Here is a 20,164-nt window from a genome sequence, read left to right as displayed (position 1 = left end):
CATGTTATCTGAAAAGTAACTAGTAACCAAAGGTATTCTTGTCTAGTGAGTAAAAAGTACAGTATTTGCCCACAAAATGTAGTGGAGTAGAAGCACAATGTACCAGAAAATGGGAAATACTCAGGAAAAGTATAAGTTTCTCAAAATTGTAGAAGAGTGCAGAACTTGCGTAAATGTGTTTAGTTATGTTCCATCAGTAAGCATAAGTAGATGCTTCATCTGCTGCACCGAAAAAGAGGCAAAACACTGGCAAAGAGAAATTGAGCCTCCCTGCTGAGTTCAAGTAATGTCAAAACATGTGCACATAATCCTCGACAGGGAGCTTTTCTGCGAGCTGTCAGCTGCTCATCTTTCTCCCCTCCTGTCCTTAAATCTCATGAGTAAAAAATGACCAGAAGTTTGAGGAAAACCTGCGGAAGCACCTTCGAATATCTGTAGGTAATTAGTAATTCTCTTCTTACCGAAGCTCCGAAGCTCAAAAAACAGTATTCTGGACAGCCTTAGTGTATTGTTTGTAAGCATGCAAGGGACATGTCTTCACAGATGGCGATGTCAGTCTGTCGATTTGTTGGCCCACCCCCAACCACCCAGACTGAAATATCACAACTCTTGGATGCAGAATTTCACCGAAATTCCGTGAAATTCAGCACACTCATTCATGTCCCCCTCAAGATGAGTTGAATAGATTTGTTGATGTTTTGGCTACCTGGTGCCATCATCTGGTCAAAATTTAAAAGTGGTCATTCCTTTAATTTGTGAGCCTCAGCTGTTCTTTGTGTGTGCAAATGTTAGCATGCTGACAGATTGTACTAAGGTGGTGGAGCTGCTACAAAACAGAAAAGCACTGTAATTTCAAAGAAAAGCACACTCTGTCTGAATACAGCTACTCTACACAGTGTGTGTGGCGCATGGCTATAAACTTGAGTTCTTGTCAAAATTAAATAACAGTTGACTTGTGCTCTGCAATGCATTGTAAATTATTAGCAAATGTCTGCACACACAGTTGCAGTTCATCAGTTGCATAGTTTAACAAACAGCTTTTTTTTTTTTAGTTTCTATCGAATGTTGATTGCTCAGCCAGCGATACAGGATGTAAGCCTTGGAGTTCCAAAGCTTATAATTACGCAAGGAAAAAGAAATCTGGCAAATATTATGATTACACCTTAGGAGAGCTAACAGCTGCAGAATTAGGCATGCTAATGGAACATTTTCAAAATCTCAACTAAAGTTTATTTGTGTCATCTGACACTATGTAGCAACCATGGCAGCACTCAATGCAGCTTTGTAAAACAGAGCAGGAGTGCACTGTTATCCATTTTTACTCTATTGTTCAGCTTTTATTCATGACTGTAAGTGGTAAAATTGCTTCTGTTTAGATGAGCAGCGTGGTGTTTATGGCTGACAGGTCAGCGCAGCATTTCAGTTTAGCGGGGTGTTGCTTTGCCACAAGCTGTGGTGTGTACTTGACAGCAGGGACACTGTGAAGCAGACAGGTAGACTGTGAAAATCGTAGCTACACTTTCAGAATATGTGATGTGGAGATACAGTTCATCAAGAAGTACGTTTGATTTGCTAGTACATGATAGTAGTGTGCTTGGAATAAATAAAAAACAACAACAACAACATGACAAGCTGCTGTTATGGATGAGTGGTGTTTTTGTTGATAACTGACCAACTGGTTACTTAATACCAGACACATGAACTCAAAAAAACTGAAATATAAATCATTAGTCTCATTATGTTCTCGTGAGTTGCTGAATGCGTGTGAGCACAAATCAAAGGTAGCAGTAATCTGTTCGCTGGACAAGTTCTGCTAAATGAAGTGCCTTAAGAAATGTTTTCACTTCAGCCAGGTAAACATAAGTTAAGGAGAGTGGGCACGCAGGCCAGATTGGCCAAAGCAACCTGCAGAGGAATGATACACCCAGGAGGGTAATAGATCTAAGGTAGGACAAAGGGAAAAAAAAGCAGAATGAAGTGAGATGCAGAGGGAAAGCAGGACATCAGGACACTGGAGGATTGAATAAACAGGTCGATAAGAAGGAACGATGGAAGGCTGCGAGAACACGAGGGAGTGGGTAGCTGCGGTAGTTACTGTAAAAGCAACATCAACTGAGGTAGCGAAGATGATGAGGCAGCAGGAGGAATACAAGTTGCATAATTTTGAGTTACAGTTTTGAAAAACACATAACTGTCTGGTATTCTACTGATCCAGTGAGCCAGAGATATGTATGAGAAAATCAGGTTGCTTACATGGCTGTAGAGTTTGGTAAACTCCTCTATGCCAGCCAAACATAGAGCATATATTCAGTTTATTTATATACATCAGGGTGAACAGGTTGAAACAGCAGCAAGAAGAGGGTGAACTGTAAAAAACTTAACATCAGAGAAACAGTGTCCATCAGCTTTGACTGAGTGAGCACCAAGCATCATTGATACAAACACAGGCGCCGCCTCTGTCCACTTGGATCACGGTCCACCTGTTGACTGCGACAGCTTGATCCTGGATGTTGTGATGGAAATAGTTCTCTGTAAAGATGTAGACACAACAGTCTCTGATTTACTGTTGTTTGACCAGCCTGAGTCCTATTTGTCCATTTTGTCTCGCTTCAAGCGTATGGTAGCCAGGAGCAACCTTAGCATGACTTGCATCCTGGATCTCCTCCCTGCGGCGGTCCCACTAGTCAGGTTGGATTGTCCAAAGATGCTGTAGGCAGTGAACATCTTAAAGTCTACTGCTCTGAATCCAAAACCTGCAGTGCTTCTCCAAAGCTGATCTATGTATTTCTGTTATAGGTAAAACATACTTCAATAATAAAGCCCAAAGCCCTGCTCAGGTAGTAAAAGAGAAAAAAGCACCTTTAGTGGTATCCCTGCCCACTTTATCCAATTAAGACAGAGAACTCCATGAAGAGGGTGGAAACAAGGATCCTGTTATCTACTCTGGCAATTGAGTAACAGGGAAAGCTACCAATTCCAGCACGTCCAGTGACAGCCTATACTACCTACCAGGCCAAGCAATGAAAAACACTTGACCAAAAAAAAAGAGAGAGAGCTGTGTCGAAAAAAAAGAGTCTTGCAAGTGTGGTGAGGTAGAGCAGAGGGAGGGGTTTGCAAACTGCACAACGGACGGTAAGTTAACTAAAATGCTTACAGCAGTTTGGGAAACAAGATGGTCATGGTACAAAAGCGACAGGCCACAAGCATGAAAGTAGTTTCTACATCCTCTCTGCCTTGTTACATCAAAGCCTAATTTCTTCCTCCATTGGCACCAAACCTAAGTTATGAGATGCAGAACGTACGATATAAAATCATTTCTCAAGAATGGGCTGGTTCATCCATCCAGGATCAACAGAGGAGAGAAAGCTCCTTCTGCAAAGGGATTTGAGTTTTCTGCTCCATACTGATTTGGAGCAGCTAGAGTACCAGATCAGACTGCTGGAGGCATGAGTTCAGAGGGATGAATCACTTGTCACTCGGGGCAGGACGGTTATGGCTTATTGATAACAAATTACCTGGTGACTTTGTCCCTGTGGCATTGCCTTGTTGAAATAATCCCCCACATCTACCGACTGGAGGCTTTCAGCGATACAGATACAGACTTTTTCTGGGTCAAGATATGATTGCACAGGGGCTTTCGCAAGGTCTTAGCTGACCTGGAAAACCATGTTGCGGCAATCCAGCATCACACTGTACCGAAACTGTTGTACAGAGTCAACATCTGCTGCAGGGGACCAGCATGCACGCTGCTGTGAAGACCCGCTGTTTTATGACTGGAACGTTTTGCTTTATCTCATCACTCACTCGCTCTCCCTCTCTCGCTTTTTCCCTTTACTTTCTGCGCCGCCAATCACATCCCGTGCGATGCCTTCAGCTCAGACCCGCTCAGCCCTGAGAAATAAGGCAGCCTGTCTTTTCAGACCAGTGAAGCTACCTTTCTGCTCGCAGCTCTCAGCCAAGTTTTACTGACAATTGAGATATACAGACCTTGTGTCTTTTGTAGATTTTCCTTCAGCCCGGAGCTGCTGCTAAGAAACAGATGGTAAATTTAATGTGCTTTTATTATAAACACTTGTGGATTTTTTTTTCTTATGTATTTCAGATTTCAGTATATTTTGACAGGTTTCCATATGGTGCGCTTTATCAATAACGCAACATAATAAAACATTGCTATTCTATACAGACCTGCTGCCTCAGGAGTGCTTTTGGGGTCTAATTTAATGAGAGCATTTTTCATCCAGGTATTTTGTTTGATGTGAAAAATGTATAGGTCCTCGCTTGCTGTTTTGTGAGACGGAAAATCATCACATACTCTCAGAGACATCCACTATCTCACACCCTCTATTGTCATATGTGCCTTCATTCAGCTCCAAGGTCTCTAAATTGCTGACGCCACATTGAATATTTTTTTATCCATCTACAATAGATGAAGTGCAGAGGCTCTGAGCTGTGCTCAAATACTTTTACATCAATTACAAGTAGCCTTAGGGGGAAATACCCACCTATAGCCTGCATTGGATGTCTCAAACCATAACATTTGCACATTTTCCAGAGGTGTGTTAGAGCAGAATCCCATTATGAAAAAGCAACAAATTGTAATTTGGCTGTTGTTTTCCCTCAGATGCCAACCAAACAAGATTACTCTGGGACAAGATTAATAATAGAGTAATAGAGTCTGTAATGGAGAAACTTATATCTCTCCTCATTACAGATTTATAATGTAGTTTTGCTTGCAAAGATATTTTCAGACATTTTTAGCAAAAGGAATTTTTACATTTTTCAGAAGGCAGCCAAGTCACCAGGATAATGTTTTAACAGCTAAAGCAACATTTTACCATTTACCTTAAAACAGCTTCAAAATCAATTTGATGGTACAGTGTCTTGTAACAGGGTGAATGCGTCATAGGCTATGTATCATTTTGACATATGTACAAAACATGTAATATCGCTTTCATAATACCTAGGGGACAGTAGTAGTAGTAGTAGAGTTACAGGCAACACGGCTGCCAAACTGATGAATGCAGCTCAAGACTGCGTTTCAGCATTTGTGAATAGCACATTTTAACATTTGTTTACACCACTGGATACTTTTAAGGAGACCCCTGGGACAATTCCATTCTTATTATGGTGACAAAAAACTGATGCTTAATAGAGTCAAAACTGGGTGTTTTTGACAAGACCTCAGACCGAGTTTATAGTGTTGAAAACAGGTACTCTAAGTCTAAACTACACTCTAAACTACAATGTTTTCCTAACCCTAACCAAATTGTTTTTGTGCCGAAACCAAAGCAGAGCATGTCCACAGTGTTGTGACAACAAAGCAAAAATTTGCAGTTGCAGTCGCACTTGCTAACATTTAGTTGTGCAACTTAGTTGGATAAGATCCCAAATTTCCTATAAGCAAAAAGTCACTGGACAAGTGTACCCAGTGATTACTGCTGAAGATCTGAAATTACAGACCTCATTATACTTGACTTGTCCTCTTTAATATATTCCTCTGATTGCCCTGAAAACAAGTAAAAACAATCTCAGAGCTACTTTCATTTAAAACATATCCACAGTTCATTGTTCCTTTGGTTTAAACAAATGACAAATACAAATGTCAAGATTGTTTTATTAAATGCACAAATAAGTGAAGAATAATCAAGAATACTGTGACATTGCCTTGCATATTTCATCTCTTTGCTTGCTTTCTCTCTCTCATCTCTCCTTCTTTTCCGTCTGCCTCTAACAATGCCCCGTTCTCTTTCCTCTCTTTCTTCCTCAAGCGATTTCCTCTTCTTCCATCCTCTGTTTGTCAGTTAAGCACCATAGCGAAAAGATTCACAGTCTGCCCAGGACTGCCTGCTCAGTAGTGTCAAGGTGTTCTTTGATGTAAGCAGTTCTTTATAGAGGTATTATATTTGATTGATGTGGAAACGTCTGACAGTACACTCTGTTCTCAGATATTTATTTGTGAGTCAATGATGCACACTCAGGAGCTCTGTTGCCACTAAACAGCCCTTAGCCACTGAGCCTCCAATGATTCCTGCTTTATGCTGCAGACAGAACTCTTACATCTGCACTTTTTTCCCCCGAACTCAGCTGGCTCGTGTGTTTATCACTTTCTAACTGCTCATCAGTCACGGTCGTGAAATTTCAAATAAATAAACATCATCGCACAGCCATCAGTTTGAGCTGCAAGTTCAGTCTTTCAGAGCTGAGCTGAGAGAACTATGCAATGACCTGTGATTACATTGCTGACCCGAAAAAAGAAAACTTGACCAAAACTTCCGATGTGTTTTCTTAATTTATTTTCCCATTAGGCAACAGCCTTTGAATAAACTTTACACAAAAGATATTCTTATTAAAGATTATCCTTGATGGTAAAATTCTGGAACAGTACCAGTGCTTGAATGAAATGTTGTCTTTATTTATTTCCCCTTTTGTGCCTTTTGTGAAACAAAGAAAACTTCATTATAAAAATAAATTAATTCCTCCAAAGGCATGCAGATTTCATCACACTGTCCTTGAAAGAGTTCAAATTAGATCAAGTTTATGAAGCAACTTTTAAGAGAACCTTCTTTCACAGGATAAAAAATATGGGGGGGGTTAACTATTTCAAAGAGCCATGTACAACAATCTACTCAACAATAGGGATTTTTCAGTACACACTAACAAACTTCCCTGTTGAATGACAGTAAAATACTGGAGGCTACAGTTGCCAGCATGGAACTGCTATTTAGCAGTTAACCTACTGTAATCAACAAAAACAGTTAATTACTGTAACTAATATGATAGTAATGTGCTGTATAGGATACACGTGTGACAGTAAAATATTGGCAGCTACAGTTGCCTGTATGAAACACTTATTATGGTGATCCTACCGTAATCTACATCTACAGTTTATTACTGTAAAATCATAGCCAAATTACCTGGAAGAGATGAAATTATGTATTATACCATAACATTTGACAGCAGCGTATTGTAATATTTTTTCCCTCAAAGAAATCAAGATTTACAGTATTAATGCTGTACTGACAAAGAACAGCACAGTACTGTGTAAAATGTCCTGTAGTCTTCCTGCACTTTGTTGCAGTGTACTTGCATAATCTTACAAACAGATGGCAGGTATGTCACAAGCCAGAAACTCATGAATGCTCCAGCACAGCCAATAAACACTGACCACTGCCATCACCATCACCGAACAGCATCTTATGTGATGGCATTGAAATATAACACAATTATAAGAATAAATCAGGTACGCGCAACTTGTGTTAACACATATTTTATATATATATATATATATATATATATATATATATATATATATATATATATATATATATATATATATATATATATATATATATATATATATATATATACTTGAAGGATATTTTAATAGTGTCAAAGGGACATTTAGCGTTATTAATGTATTATGATTGTAGTGGTGTGAATTGCTGAGTTTTGGAGATAAACTCGTAGAGACGTCTGCCTTCTCTTTAAAATATTCAAACTAAATGAACCCAAAAAATATTTTTAAAAATGTCAACAGCAACGTCATGGCCCGGTTACTCACCATAATCCACAGACCTTGTTGTGAGTAGTTTCACATTGGAACTATTTTCCTTGAGCTACCTCACTGTGCAGAAGGAAATAAGCATCTACTTATGAAACTGCTCACATCCAGGTCTGTGGATTATCTTGAGTAAGCTGATTTCTCTAAAGAGACGTTGCTGTTGATTTTTTTTTTACTGTATTTTGGGGGGATTTTGAGAACCACAAGCTGAGTGCCATCTAGTTCCATTATATTCAATAGATAGCTGATATCTCTACAGCCAATATCCCCAAAACTCAGCAACTCACAGTGTAACACGGAGATGGATAAATATCACCACAGGTGAAAAGGAATGATATGTGTTTTTGATTTTGGGTTGAACTGTCCCGTTAGCTTATTTGAGCATTTCTATTTAATCACAGTCCGCCCTTAGCCAAGAATATCTCTCAGGAATGTTGGTCACGAGTTTTGGTCATGAAACATTAATTCAACAAATTCCTTTCCTTTCAATTACCCACTGAAAAAAATAAGTAATCACTTCAGAAAATGATACATTAAGGTAAATGTATCTGCTTAGCCATGACCCATGGCATACAAAGAAATCCTCCAAAGTTTTTAACAAGTTCTGCATTTCCATTTTCAGACACTGCACTGTACCTTTGTGCCATGAAAAATAGGAAATGGCTTGGCTCAGGAACACTAAATTATTTAAGAGTTTTTAATTGGATGAAATATTTAACCAGTGCATGGCATGTTTTTTTAATTTCCTCAGGCAAATGACAGATTTTTGTGGACAGAATATAGGCTATGTGTACAGTATATGACATTGTCATGGCACACAGTGTTTCTCCATAGTCTATATGAAAAAAAAAAGATACATTCTTTGACAGCAGCACATTAGAACATGGGTAGACATGAGGGCAAGCCTTTAAACAAAAAAAAAAAATCAGGTCTGACCACCCTTGGTCACTTGATTCAGTCGTAATCAATAAGGTTGTTAAAATCAAGGCGTAATATTGACAAACTGACAAGATCCCTGACCTGCTCTGCATAAAGTGGTACCGCAGGAAAGTGACACCCCGTTCATTTTTTATCCATCTATAGTCTCCTCATGTAAACATGAGCAGTTCCCTGGGACTCCTCAGTTCATCTCAGATGCAGGGCAGGACTGCTCTGACCTTGGCGGACTTACCTGGAATTACACACACACACACACACACACACACACACACACACACACACACACACACACACACAAACATTCTTTGACACTGACAAAACCATGCACTCTACCGCTCCATCTTTCCCTCTCATCAACATTCACAGAGACACACGCGCACACACAAACACAAAGAGGTGCGCAATCACCCACCCCTCGTCCGTCTGAATTAGGACTAATAAGCGGGTGAATTGTCTGTGGAGGTTGAACCATTAGCGGTGACCTTGACTAACTGTGGCGTTGCAGTGAGGGTCAGATGCTCTGGTGGTGTGAATAAGTGGACTGTGTGGGCACATTTTTGTTAGGAACAAATCAACACAAGAAAAAAAAAAAACACCTCATACTTACTGTACACCACAGATCTCTCCACGGAGCAGGTGATCTGATTAGATTTTCGAAGTAAGTTGCTGCACACATTTGCATCTTAATGAATTAAAAACTCATTTTCAAACTACAATGTCCGTCTTGCTTCAAGCTAATGTTGCTAATACCGCCCATGTGTTCTGTGACAACATGTTGACACAGACATATTTGCTAATTAATGCATTAATTAGCCGCACTAATGAACTTGTTCGCATCACTGGGTGTGCTAAAGACATTGTGGTAGCAGCAGACGAACAGGCAGCTGAAGTGGGCGCTGCAGTGATGTAGGCTGAAACTATAGATGTTAGCAAGCTGCGAAGGATTTCAAGGAAGGAAGGAAGTAACGAGGGTGACAGAAGTTTAATTTGTATGATAAATTATTATTATTATTATGCTCCTGTCCTTTACTGTTATTATACATTGATATACTGCATTATGAAGGAGTGTTCATAGGACTACTAAAGGCTTTTAATGTATTGCATTAGCCGTGACTGGGTTTAAGAAAGAATTCTTCATTTGAATGATCCAATACAGATTCATAAAAATCCAGAGATAGATCTTTCAATATAAGCCTCTTCTTGTGGATCTGTGTCAGGTACTGAAATTAACATCCTTCAAGCACCAAAATGCAGCAATATTTTCTTCTTGCAGAGTAAATCTCTAAAAGCTATCCTCCACACTGATGGATAAATGTTACTACCAAAATGTTCATGTGATTGATAACTATGCTGAGCTTCTCCGCATTTCAGTGCCATTTATGGGCTCAGCGCTGTCCTCTGCTGGGACACAGGGACAGGGATTTCAAGGTTGGGTTCAGCTCAGCAATCTATACTTGAATAACTGCACAAGTTTCTTCTTTTTTTCTACTTTTCTTTTGTTAAACCACATGTCATTCCTCTTTTGTTGTCAAACTCAGACAGCTCAGCTTTCGTTTTGATCCTAACTATGGACCTGTAAAGTCTCCTGCTTGTCTCTTATTGTGAAGTTATTGCACTAGCAACTATCTGACCAAAGGACTGACACTCAAACCTGTGTCTGTGTTAGTTCCCACTACATAGCCTCCTGGACCACATTTCACCATGATGAACCACACACACCAACACAGACACTAGATGAGAAACCCTGTCGCAGCATGTAAAAATTTGATGTTCAGAGGGTTCCTCGTGCAGTTTACAGTATCATTTTACTCAGAATGTCTTTTATACCCAAGCAAATTGGTATTGTAACTGAAATATTCCTTACTAAATCAATAAAGTTATTCAGATTTTGAGATATCAAATGGAATATAATAGGGACAAGGTGGAAGCCATTGGTGGCACTATTCATGGTGGTGCTCTCTGCTGCCTTGCAATGTGATTCAATTCCCATTCAGAAGGCATCAAATTTATCATCAGCATTTTTCATTTAATTGCCTGATATATTTTTCCTCACTATGTGATGATTTTCTACCTTGAAAACATAGCCTAATTGTAATGAACCACAATTCAAACAAACAGTTTGATTAAATTTCATTATTATTGGAAAGGAAACCCAAACAGAAATGATATGCTGAAATCAAACAAATCTACATATTTGGTTGTTCCAGGACCTATTATCATTGTTTTAGCACAGAAAAAGGGAAAGGACAAGGAAGATTACATAAACAACACTTACAAGGCGTGGGCCCCTAAAAGAAAACCAATCGCATGCATCATATGACCTATCAAGGTGAGACAAAGAAATATAGAAGTTAAAATTAAATAAGAAGGAGAAAACTTCTACAGAGAAAAATCAAGAGTACTCTGAAGGAGAGAAGAATAACTGTCTGTCTGTAGTTATAAATATATAGATGAATACATTGATGGGTGGATAAAAAGGAAGCAGCGATGAATAAGAAAAAGCAGAGTCAGTGGTAAAAACAGAACAGATCTTGCGTTAAGTGATTGAACACGTACAAGTTGAGGAGTGAGTTAAAGGACTAAAGAGCTCTCATGGTGGGATTCCTCTGGCAGGTGTTGAGAAGTTTGACATTGACAGCAAAGGTCCGGTCAAGCTCAGCTGCAAGCCAAGTCATCGGAACAGCTGCTGCCAGAGCTCATATGGGGATCAAAGGTCTGAAATGTAGCTGGTGGCAAAAGTTGCTGTGAGTCTGACATTATCATTTCTTTAAAAAAATACAAATAAAACACCTGCGATTCATCAGAATTAAGATTGGTGAACAGAAAGGTCTAAACACAGCTCACAATCTCGATAGATTTCTGTATCTTAACAGTAGAGCTTGAAGTGTCCCATAAAGCCCTGTTTCTTTATTCAATGAATTCTGCTGCAGGGAACTGCTGACCTGGAACATAGAGTACAATATTTTGCCAGGTAGTGTCCACTTGAGAGGACATGTTAAGTTGTTAATTTGTGTTGGCAGCTGTAAACTAATGATATGTTATAATGGAATGGCCGCTGTGTTTGGTAATTCCCCTGGTTATTTACAGCACAGATGATGGATAGTCTTAAGGTAACATGTTTATATTTGTTCTATGAACCCATTAATGTAGATCACACCTGCTTAGGTTCAATATCAAAATCCAGACACACACTATGTATTCATAGTTAAACATGTTTCACCAAAATGTCTCTGGACACTAACCTAGATATTTAACATAAACCTGCCCAGGAACAGCAAATAAAGATGAGCCTTTTGGCTGAAACTGAACAACTAGAACTAACAGACTTCCAATCTGCTAATTAGTTTGCCTCATTTAACACTCACATGGCTCTAACATACTGTATTAGACTTTTCCTCAAAAGGAGAGTTCCTCATACAAGTAGTGATTTATTCCAGTTAGAAACTGCTTCACTGAGTCTGAGTCAGTTTTCAAGGCAAACTATGTCAAAGCAGCACCAAAAACTGTACAGGAAGTCATCTTTATGGGTGGCAAAAAACACACTCTTTTAACTTTGTCCCTTTTTTAATTCACAACTACAGAGGGGCACCAAAGTCTCAATAAATAAAAAAACATAACTATTATTGTTATGAATCAGAAAATCTATGATCAACATGATGTATTTGTGTTGTGTCTTATGTTTTGTTATTTTTTTTTGTGTCTCTTCAGTGTTCTCCTCTGTGCGCTTTCCTCGATGTTCTCCCCTCTGTCTTTTCTTTTTCCTCCTTGCATGTTTGTCTCCCTCTGTCTGTCAGTATTGTTTCCTTTATGCCTTCTCCTCTGTGTCTTTCCCTCATTATCTCACCTGTCCTCCTACCTCCTCTCTCCCGACCTGTTCCCCGTTCCCTCATCAGTGTGTCTGTGTATTTAAGCCTTGATTTCCCATGTAGACTTTGTCAGTTTTTTGTTGGTGTTTGAGTGATGTCCCCCTCAAGTTCCTTGTGTTTCCTCTTGTGTCTCCAGTCTCCTGTTTTGGATTTAGATTTTTTTTATTTTGCATTTTTGATTTGAACATTGCTTTTTGGTTGTACTTTGTTTTAGTCCAGAATATGTCAGTTAAATAAAGCTCGCATTTTGTTCCCCCTGATCCTGCCTCCCCTGAGTCTGCATTTGTGTTCACCTTTTAGTTTTCCCCTTTAAACCTTGATAAACATGGCAGTTAAAAGATTGAGTGTGAGGATTAAAGATGCCTTTATACATGTATCACAGTTTATTTTTCCATTAAACTGTTTCACAGCGTAATCCAAAGGGTGTTAGATGCTTTAGGCCTGTTTGAGGAGATGAACACAACTTATAGAGAGTGAAATTCTGGCACTGGATAAACTTCTTTTCATCCCTTCTCCTTGTCCTCTTCTTGTCTCTTCTCTCAGAGTGAGGACATTCCCTAAGGATTCGGCCTTACTGGGCAGGGACACTGTTCGCGCCCTGATGTACTACGCCTTGAAAGTCTGGAGTGACATTGCGCCGCTGAACTTCCACGAGGTGGCAGGAAGTGATGCAGACATTCAAATCGACTTCACTAAGGCCGACCACAATGACGGGTATCCCTTTGACGGGCCGGGCGGCACCGTGGCGCACGCGTTTTTCCCCGGCGAGAGGTTCACGGCTGGGGATACGCACTTTGATGATGACGAGGCCTGGACCTTCAGATCACCAGGTGAGCGTCTTTTTCTCAAATGTTGTACACTTGCACTTTATTATGCAACAGAATTGGCAGACTAAATGTTGGTTCTGGAACTGAACCAACGGCAACAAGGTGTGACACACCCCAAAAACTTTCACCCAGTACCTATTGAATGCGGGCCAGGAAATTCTGCCTGGATCACAATGACGTCACTCACAGTTTAAAGGTCAGGAGACCCCACTGCACGTTGCATTTCCAGGGTAACGTGATGCTGTGATGAGACTACGGTTTCATTCAGTAGCGACCCAAGTAAGAGGCTACTGTTTGGGCAGAAACAGAGTGTGTGTGTGTGTGTGTGTGTGTGTGTGTGTGTGTGTGTGTGTGTGTGTGTGTGTGTGTGTGTGTGTGTTTGTGGCGTGCTTTTGTTGCGCTTATGTTTTGTTGTGAATGGACCGCCAAGTCCTACGTATGATTGACTGCACTGTATGCTAAACGTGTTATTACACTTCCTAGGAGCTCATTTATGCTGATCCACTCTGTGGATAGCTTGTGTGGTTTTGCCGCCGTGTATGATCACAGTATGTCGTACTCCGCCTCAATCAGCGGACGATAAACGAACCTCGATTCACTTGCTGGCCACTAGTTGATGGAGAGAGGGCCGCTGTGTGCCACATGGTGGTTGTGTTACTTTTTTGTTGTCTGCTGAGCACTCGCTTAACAGCTTTCCCCTTTTATTAACTCACGCATGGATGCAAATCATCACCTCGGATTCCGTGTTCTTGCGTGACTTTGCCAAGTCAGGTTCAGCGCTTCCTGTTGTCTCTCCGACGAGAAGTCACGCCCACTAGTTTGTAGTCCGGTGAACGTGACTTCCCAAGCCACGTTCTGCCATCTTTGTAGTTTTTATAAAGGACTCCGGCGTGCGCACACATACACACGTATACACACATACATACACACGTATGTAATGTATGTCATGTATTTTTGTGGCTTGCTTATATTTTTGTGGTGCTAGTTCTAGAGAACAACTGTTGTTTACTGAAGTAGGTGGTTTATGTTTTGGAGAAAGCTTTAATAAACGCTGTTTTTAACTGAGTAGTATCTGTGATTATTTTGCACAATCCCATATTATAATAACAGCTGGTTGAGATGGTCAGTGCTCAGATTTATGCCTTCAGTAATTTCAGGCTTTGAGACTAAAGGTATATCATTTGATTACTGATCCCTAATTTCAGGGTGGTGCCCCGTGCTCAATGAATCATAGTTACCTACGTTTCATTAATTAACTATAATAATTGTATTAATTAATTATATTTTAACGAATAATAAATATCGATTCCCAGCACTCACAGATGGTGCAATCACTGTCTTGGCTGCCTCCTTGCCTTTAACTTGAACACTATTCCCTCCAGCTCAAGATATGAAAGTCAGGTCATGAAAATGTAATGTGAACTTGATGTGGCAGGTATTGTAAAAAAAAAAAAAAAAAAAAAAGGCAATATGAGCTGTGTACGTGTACAAACACTAACTATCAGTGGTTTGCAGAAACATTAACTGCCAACATTTTATTCTGGCGACTGGGCTGGTTTAACTAAGATGGAAGAATGGCGAGGGAGAGTGGGTATGGAATGATAGTCTGGGGAACATTTCTTATAGACTCCCAGATCAGTATTAAATGAGGAGACAGAAACAGTAAGATCTAGAAAACTGAAAAAGAGCCTGGTAACTTCCACACTCACGAAGACTTATTCAAAACTAGAACGCTGACTGGATTTTGGAGCCAAGCTGTGCTTCTACCCTTTGTTCAAGTTCCAAATTCTATAATTAATATTTAATATGTTAGAACCATGAATATAACATACAATGGCTTCAAACGCAGAATTCAGAGTAGTGATTTAAGCAGTGGTGATTATTAAAACAAGCTCATTAGGAGGCATTAAAGGCGTCTTTGTGTTTCCTCCATCTGCCATAAACGATCTAATGTGCTACTGATACCCATGGTTTCTTGTTTTTAGCCATGAATAAAAGAAAACTAAGTGTACAGATCACTTATAAAGAACAAACTTGATTGTTAAATATGCCATAGGATTTCCACACTAACTGAATGTTTTAAATGTCTTGACAGATAATTAGGAAGAGAAGATTAAACAAGACAAAAGCATGATATTTAAAGTGAATCAAGAACTTCTAGCCACTGCAGCTAAATGTTTGCTTTGATTTTTGGCAATGAAAAGATGACAGAAAAATGTCTCTTCCAGACATGGAGGCAAAACTTCAATCTCTGATGTCGACAAACAACTGCTTCGATGACAAATCGATAAGAGAGTGATTTGGACACAGACTGAGTGATGAGATTTCCTGGGTTGTGGACACACTGTGTTGTGCAGAAATATCCACTTTTCTGTATAGCAACAGTGGAAAGTTAATTTACTCGAATACTGTACTATTGGAAAGAACTCAACTTGAGTATTTCCATTTTATTGTACTTCTACCCCGCTACATTTCAGAGAGAAACAGCTGTCGTGACAGATGAAGATTTTGCACAAAACATTCTTACATTACATTCTTTGTAACAGTCCAAAGGATGTGACTTTATGTAGTTACAGAGTTCCTCCTCTCATTGGTTCTCTACAGCCGCTAGACTTTGCCACAGAACAAGAAACACAAATACGGGTCGTAGGAAGTTGCTTTCACAGTCAACCTACAGAATACAATCTTTTTTCTGATGAGTAAAGCAAGTATAACCTGCCTTCTCGTATGGTTTAAACACACTGATTACAGTGTTTTTACTGAGTGAGTTATACATGGGGGTGGATTTTCTCACCCCGGGACATATCAAGTCTTTTTGCTAAACTATGTTAACCAGCTGCTTGCACATAATTAGCAATATGTGACTGGTTTCAATCTTTTTATCTAACTCTTAGTGAGAAAGCTAATAAGCATATTTCCATAAATGTCAAACTTTAATTTTTTATATAGAGAATCTGAATACTTCTTCCAGTACTGATAAGGTAACACTTGTAGCAGCCCATGCTAATAAGGTTGTTTTTGGGGTTTTTTTTGACAGGAAAAATGATGCTTACTGTATGTGTGTAAATACACAGATAAATAATATTTTATTCTCCATGGCCCCTGGGGGACAGGGGCGCGCTATGCTGTCCTACTGACTCCCTAGAGATGTGAATGTAGCTCTTGATGTAGGGGTGTAGGATGGGTGTGGATGATGCTGACTGTACCAGCCGGTGACTCTGTGATGCAGCCAGGACTTGGGTTCATCTCTATTCTTTGCTGTTGCCCCAGTAAAGCTGTGAGCCATATGTTACAGCGCCTCAATCTGCTCCAATTAGACCTCACGGCAGGCGGGGGCAGTGGCAGAACATGATGGCATGATGGTGTAATAGTTTACAGAATCATCTGTATAGATCTGGGTTTGGTTAATGGGAGCAGGGCATAACAGAGGGGAGGGGTAAGGGGTCTGTTCTTGTCTTAATGACCTGAATCTATTTCTCTTTGAAATAAAAAAAAAAAAACCCATAATGGTTTCCAGCCATGAATTTGGATAAAGGCAGTGGTGGCAGTCTAATAGAGGAAGCCTTCACTGTGTGCGAGGGTGAAACGATGCCAGCTGTGAATCATCCCACTTAGTCCCCTGTTCTTGGATTCAAGGTTACATCTTTCACTCACTGCAATAAAGGAAATGTACATCAAATAAAACACATCAGACTTTTTCATTTTTAAATCAGCCACCCGCCTCGTTTTCCCCCGGCTGTGCTCGGTTTCTTATGGTCAATCAATGCTAATACAAACAACCCTGCACTGGAAACTGCTGCCTTTGATTTTGCGGCATTCTTTTAGAACAGAATGAAAGTCTATGTGATTTTATAAACAAATAGTATACTCAAGAAAATGTTATTTGGTATGCCATAAAAAACAAGATGATGCCACTCGCTATCTTTCTCATACTCATACTTTGGAACTGAAATGCCTTGAGCAATTTGGGACTTAACCCTAGGCCAAGGTCCTGGCTAATTGGAAAATTTCAAATCTTCTCTTTCATTATAATGCACTGGACAGGATAATAGCTACCCAATTAACTGTGTAACTCTGAAGCTCTGTGGTGTTTTTTTACAGCCTGACATTTAGGCTATTTTTCCAGGAGTTACAGTTCACTTTTAGTTACCTACTCCAGGCAGCTCCTACGATTCCGACACTAAGCAGTTGTAAACTGCAGATTAATAGATTAAATACAAGGATGTGAAAGTGAAATTACTCTTAAACCATCTAACATTCATAGTGCTCTGTAAAATAGATCTAAAAAAACATGCAGAAGGTGATCAAAAGTCATCATTACTGACAAAAAGATTATAAAAAGAAGAGAAAGGCTAAAATTATGCATGACTTCAGTCTGCAGAGTGGAGACAAGACAGGCAAGTGAGACATGAGGCAAATGTCAATAAAGGGGAAGGTCTCGTATAGCCTGGGTCCAGACGTTTGAATCCGCCCACTCCGTTGGTTGACTGATTCTGAATATGAATGTGGAAACAGTGTAACACTTTGACAGCCCTGTCTGATTTCAGGCAAGGCACCAAACAGAGTGAAATCTGAAAGCATTTTTCTTGTTCCTGGGACCCGCTTCATCCATTTTCAGTGGCAAACTGAGACAAGCTGAGGGCTTGTTAGAAGAAGGGTCACATGATCACCTCTGCCTCCACGTTGGGTTGGAGAGATAACTTAATATGTTGCAATTGTAATTTCAGATTGAGATAGTACAAGTGAATTTGGTTACCTATTACTGGGCCACTAGTGTTTTTGCACTCAAAACATCATTTTGTCCTCATTTGATGTGTAGAATTGAGTCTGTTGGTCAGAAAAAGCAACAGGTTGCATCCTTTGTTCTGCCTTATTGTGTACCCATTGATGGTTTTGAGCCAGATGTGCCTGCATGTTGTTTGTTGCTCACTGTTGCAAACTGAAAATGTCTTAATTAAATTTGGACCATTGATGTGGCAGTCCCACATCTCCTGTTTTGTACAGCAGCCATCCAGTCTGTTCAGTGGAGTGATGGATAGTTTTTTTCCATAGCTGCCGACTTTCCTACTTTAACACATTTAATATTCACAAAAGGAGCCAATGCAGACTTAAATTCCTCTCTATTAATTTCTGACAAGACATAATTGCTCCTTGTATCCACGTTTCCTTGGCCAGGCCAAAATCACTGAGAGGGTCTCTAAAAACATACCGACTAGCTTAAAAGGAAATGTTATATTCAATAGCAGAGGCTGACCAATATATTGGTATTCATGCTTAAGATATAACTTAAGTAATTCATAAGCACTATTTAGTTTTCCCATGATAAAGTACCTACAGCTTTATTTTTCAAATATAAAAAGTTTCACTAGTATATATTTTGATCAGCATTCTCAAATGTATGGTTCCACAACTATATAGCTTAACTTCTATTCTAAAACAGAGCTCAATAAACTCAAATAATTCAAAGTGCAGAGGTCTAATTTTCCAAGAATTCAAGTTGATTTCCCCTGGGAAAAAGTTTTATCAGTTACATTGCATTAATCTAGTGTATATGGTCGGGGTAATGGCATCCTCACTCTAAGGGTAGAAAATGCAGGTACACGATATGTGTGTCGTAGGAATGCAGATATTGCCCGAGTGGATTGGCGCTCACTGAAGCACAACAATTGTTCTGCTTGAACAATTTGTGCATAAAATTGAGACCCTTAAATGTTTATCCTTGACCAGCCTCTAACACATCTGCACACCTAAAAGCCTGGATAGGTTGATCACCAGGGACTCCCAATCTATTATCATTCTCAAAACAACCTGACCGTTGCATGGTGCAGTGACAGGCGTAGTGGACCTTTCTTGTGGAATACATTTGCATTTTGGTTGGGTTTAGGAATTAAAACTGCTTGGTCAGGTTGATGCACCAAAACTTCTACGTTTAGAGCAGAAAACAACTTGGTTAGGTTTAGGTATTAACACTTTGTTAAGTTTGGCCACTAACACTACTTAGGTAGCTTACGTTTAAGAAAATGTCATGGTCTGGGTACCTAATACCTATCCTCCTCATGTAACTTAAGTAATGGACGTATCTTACTTACATATGTCACTTAAGTTACATAACTGCGTGACGTAACTACATAAATTAATCAGTTGTTAAAATAACTCATAGTTGACTTTGTCCTGTGTTTAACGGTGGACTTTCGCTCTTAATATGACTTCCCCTAACTTCCTCCTCTGCTGCTGCTGCTTTCACAGTTAACACATATAGTATTTTTTCTGATGAGGAAGGACTACCATTTTCATTTTATTAAACTCTTAGAATCTGTGTTTGTCTCAGGTTTAATGAATTCTAAATCACTTTCCCACGGCACCATTTGAATTCCAATATATTCCCACGCTTTTGATTTAAACTGCCAGGGCGACTGCTGGAATTCCTTTATCATAGTCCTCTGTTAATTCTACCTTCGCCCTAATGAACAAACTGACTGCTATAGTGCTGTTTCATCCCAACATGTTTAACATGGTTTGACTTGCTTTAAATAGTAAAAACAATCATGTCCCTCAAATATCTCAGAAGTATCCTAGATTCATTACGGCGCATGGTATTGCAAGGTCACAATACTACAAGGATTCACATCAAATGAAAAGGATAGCCTTCGGCAAGTTGTGCTCCTGCGTCTTTCCATCCACCGTATGGGACGCCATCCTTATTAAACTTTTAACTCAACGCCGCAGGCTATGTTGGTAGCATTCTGGATATATCATGCTCTATCCAAGGTAGACATTCCCCTTAAAATATTTTATTAGATGTGCATCAGAGTAATGAGATTTTTAATACAATATTTTATGAAACTCTGAAAACAGTTGGATATATGCTGCTGCTCATGCCCTCGAACATTCATCCGTATCATTTTGCTACTGCCTGTACTCTACGTCTCTTTCTCTCCTTCCTTCTCTCTGTCTTTCTGCCATGAGTGTCT

At 39.6% G+C, this 20,164-nt stretch overlaps 1 protein-coding gene across 1 annotated transcript in view; it reads left to right on the top strand.

Moving 5' to 3' along the window:
- Positions 1-20,164, top strand: part of LOC119029739 (matrix metalloproteinase-17-like) — an 89,674-nt gene that overhangs the window by 51,179 nt on the left and 18,331 nt on the right. Inside the window, exon 4 of the mRNA XM_037116804.1 lies at positions 12,910-13,196. Coding sequence (XP_036972699.1) covers positions 12,910-13,196 — 287 coding nt within the window. The remainder of the gene's footprint in view (positions 1-12,909; positions 13,197-20,164) is intronic.

Source organism: Acanthopagrus latus, chromosome 12 (assembly GCF_904848185.1).
Source record: "Acanthopagrus latus isolate v.2019 chromosome 12, fAcaLat1.1, whole genome shotgun sequence".
In the NCBI taxonomy this organism is placed as follows: Eukaryota; Metazoa; Chordata; class Actinopteri; order Spariformes; family Sparidae; genus Acanthopagrus; species Acanthopagrus latus.
The sequence above is the reverse complement of the archived record's forward strand: the minus strand, read 5'-3'. Positions and strand labels throughout refer to the sequence as shown.